This window comes from Chinchilla lanigera, unplaced genomic scaffold (genome assembly GCF_000276665.1).
Source record: "Chinchilla lanigera isolate Chin_1 unplaced genomic scaffold, ChiLan1.0 scaffold00050, whole genome shotgun sequence".
Taxonomy (NCBI): domain Eukaryota; kingdom Metazoa; phylum Chordata; class Mammalia; order Rodentia; family Chinchillidae; genus Chinchilla; species Chinchilla lanigera.
Window position 1 is genome coordinate 15499328 of NW_004955451.1, and position 1983 is coordinate 15501310.

The 1983-nt window shown below is 44.6% G+C and overlaps 1 protein-coding gene across 1 annotated transcript in view; it reads right to left on the reverse strand.

The window, feature by feature from the left end:
• Positions 1 to 1373: 1373 nt before the first annotated feature.
• LOC102025863 (keratin-associated protein 16-1-like) overlaps positions 1374 to 1983 on the reverse strand; it is a 14027-nt gene continuing 13417 nt past the window's right edge. The window contains exon 6 of the mRNA XM_013519126.1: positions 1374 to 1983. This exon is cut by the window's right edge and continues 9 nt beyond it. Coding sequence (XP_013374580.1) covers positions 1812 to 1983 — 172 coding nt within the window. The 3' untranslated portion in view covers positions 1374 to 1811.

Sequence of the window (1983 nt, forward strand, 5' to 3'; positions counted from 1 at the left end):
AACAGATCATCTTCGATCTGCTTGTTTCCATAGGTCAGGCCTTCTCAGAGCCTAGTAATAGACTAATTTCAGTTTAAATAAAAACGGGCACTCTTCCACGGTGGCTATGTATTATCATTGCATAGCCTCAAATTCACATTTTCAAACTGAAAGGTAGGCATCTGACCTGCAGACTCTAACTCCTATGTAGACTCCTGCTGAGGACTCCTGTGAGCTAGCTTTTAAAATCCTTAAAAAGAGAAAATGGGTTTTGAAATTGTAGTCTTGCATGGTCCATATTTCAGTGTGGAGAATTATAAATGTGTCTGAATTATAAGACAAACCCTGAGAAACCCTACTCAGAAAGAAATCACGCCATCCACAGGAGGCACAACTGATTAAAAAGATAGCGAAGTGTGCATTTCTTCTTAGCACAAGACAATGGGAAATACAGCCCACTTTGTGACGATAGATTCTAAAATGTTGTTTTTCAAATAAAATGAATCAAGTAGTTAAATTCTTTATAGGAGGTTTTCCTTCTTTCATTAGTACCAACCTTTTTTTTCTTCCAGAAATTTGGTTTTACCTTTTCCAGTAAAAAAAAGTCTCATGCTATTAAAAGGTAAATGTATTAAGTGTGTAGTGTGTTGTAACCGAGAGGTAAAACATGAACTAAACTTGCCCTAATTTGGGACACGCATATGCACACACACATCCATACAGGTACCACTGCTGAGCTAAAATTTAAAGTTATGTACCCTTGACATAGTGTAGTGCTTGACTGATTGTGTCAACTCGAGAGGTTTAGAAGCTTAACTAAGCTGGCTCAGGGATTCTACGCTTAGGGTAGAGAGGAGCCACCCTAGAGTGGCTCATCCCCTAGATGATATAAATGGGAAAGGAAGAAGGACAGAGGGGCTTCCATTCTTTGGAGGAACTCCAGTTTTTGCCTTCAGCTTGGACGTCGTCCCTTGGCTTCTAGTGCAGACTCTTCGGCTTCCACCTTGGATCCTTCAACCTTCCAGCATAGACTCATCAGCCTTCTATTGAAGACCCATCAGCCCCCTGACACAGACTTGCATGGGACACTGCAGTGAACCCCAGACCTTGGACTGAATCCTTCAGTCTCCAGCGTGCAGACACCCTCGGCACCCTTCCTCATCCAACTCTGTGGATGACCATCGTAAGCTGATCTTGTAATTTCTTATACATTTGTATATCTGGTGTTATATGTTTCTCTAGTAAAACCCTGACTGATACACATACTATTTATTTTTAAAATGATTTTGACAGGGGTTGTTCTTTCTTTGCCTTCATTTAAAATATAATTGTCTAGTTACTGAGTAAAATGATTATGAAAACAGAGATGAATTTTTACATGCAGAAATGTTTATTAGAAAGCAGAGAAGCAACAAAACATAAGAAATTTGCTGCAGGTGGCAAAAAGAATAAAGCCGCCCTCCTCCCAGGTCTGAGGGTGCAAATCAGTGCCGCCCGGACGGTGCAGTTACTGCCCAACCTGTGGACAGCAGCAGTGATAGACCCGCAAGTGAAAAGGAGAACGGGTAGTCGGGAGAATCAGGCTAATTTTATGGCAGATGGACTACAAACTAATGCATATTTAGTGCCAACAATGGAAGGAAAAGATAGCAAAGAAGGGAGCTTAAATTGAACCAGAACAGGTTCTCAGAGTCCATCGGGAAGGTGGTGGGCCCAGGGGAATCATGGGGCCCATGCTGTTAACTGGACTCCACCTGTCCTAAGGGTCAGCACAAAACAAAGGTCGACTTCTGTGAGGACCGCGGGGAAAGAAGACGTGGACACAGGACAGCTCAGCAGCAAGGGATGGCGCAGCACATGGGGCGGGGGCAGGTGGAGATGACGCAGGTGGGGCGGTAGCAAGAGGTGTGGCAGGACACCTGGCCGCACACGGGGCGCAGGCAGCAGGACCAGCAGCGGCGGCAGCAGTTGGAGCCACAGCAGCTGGAACTACCACAGGAGGGG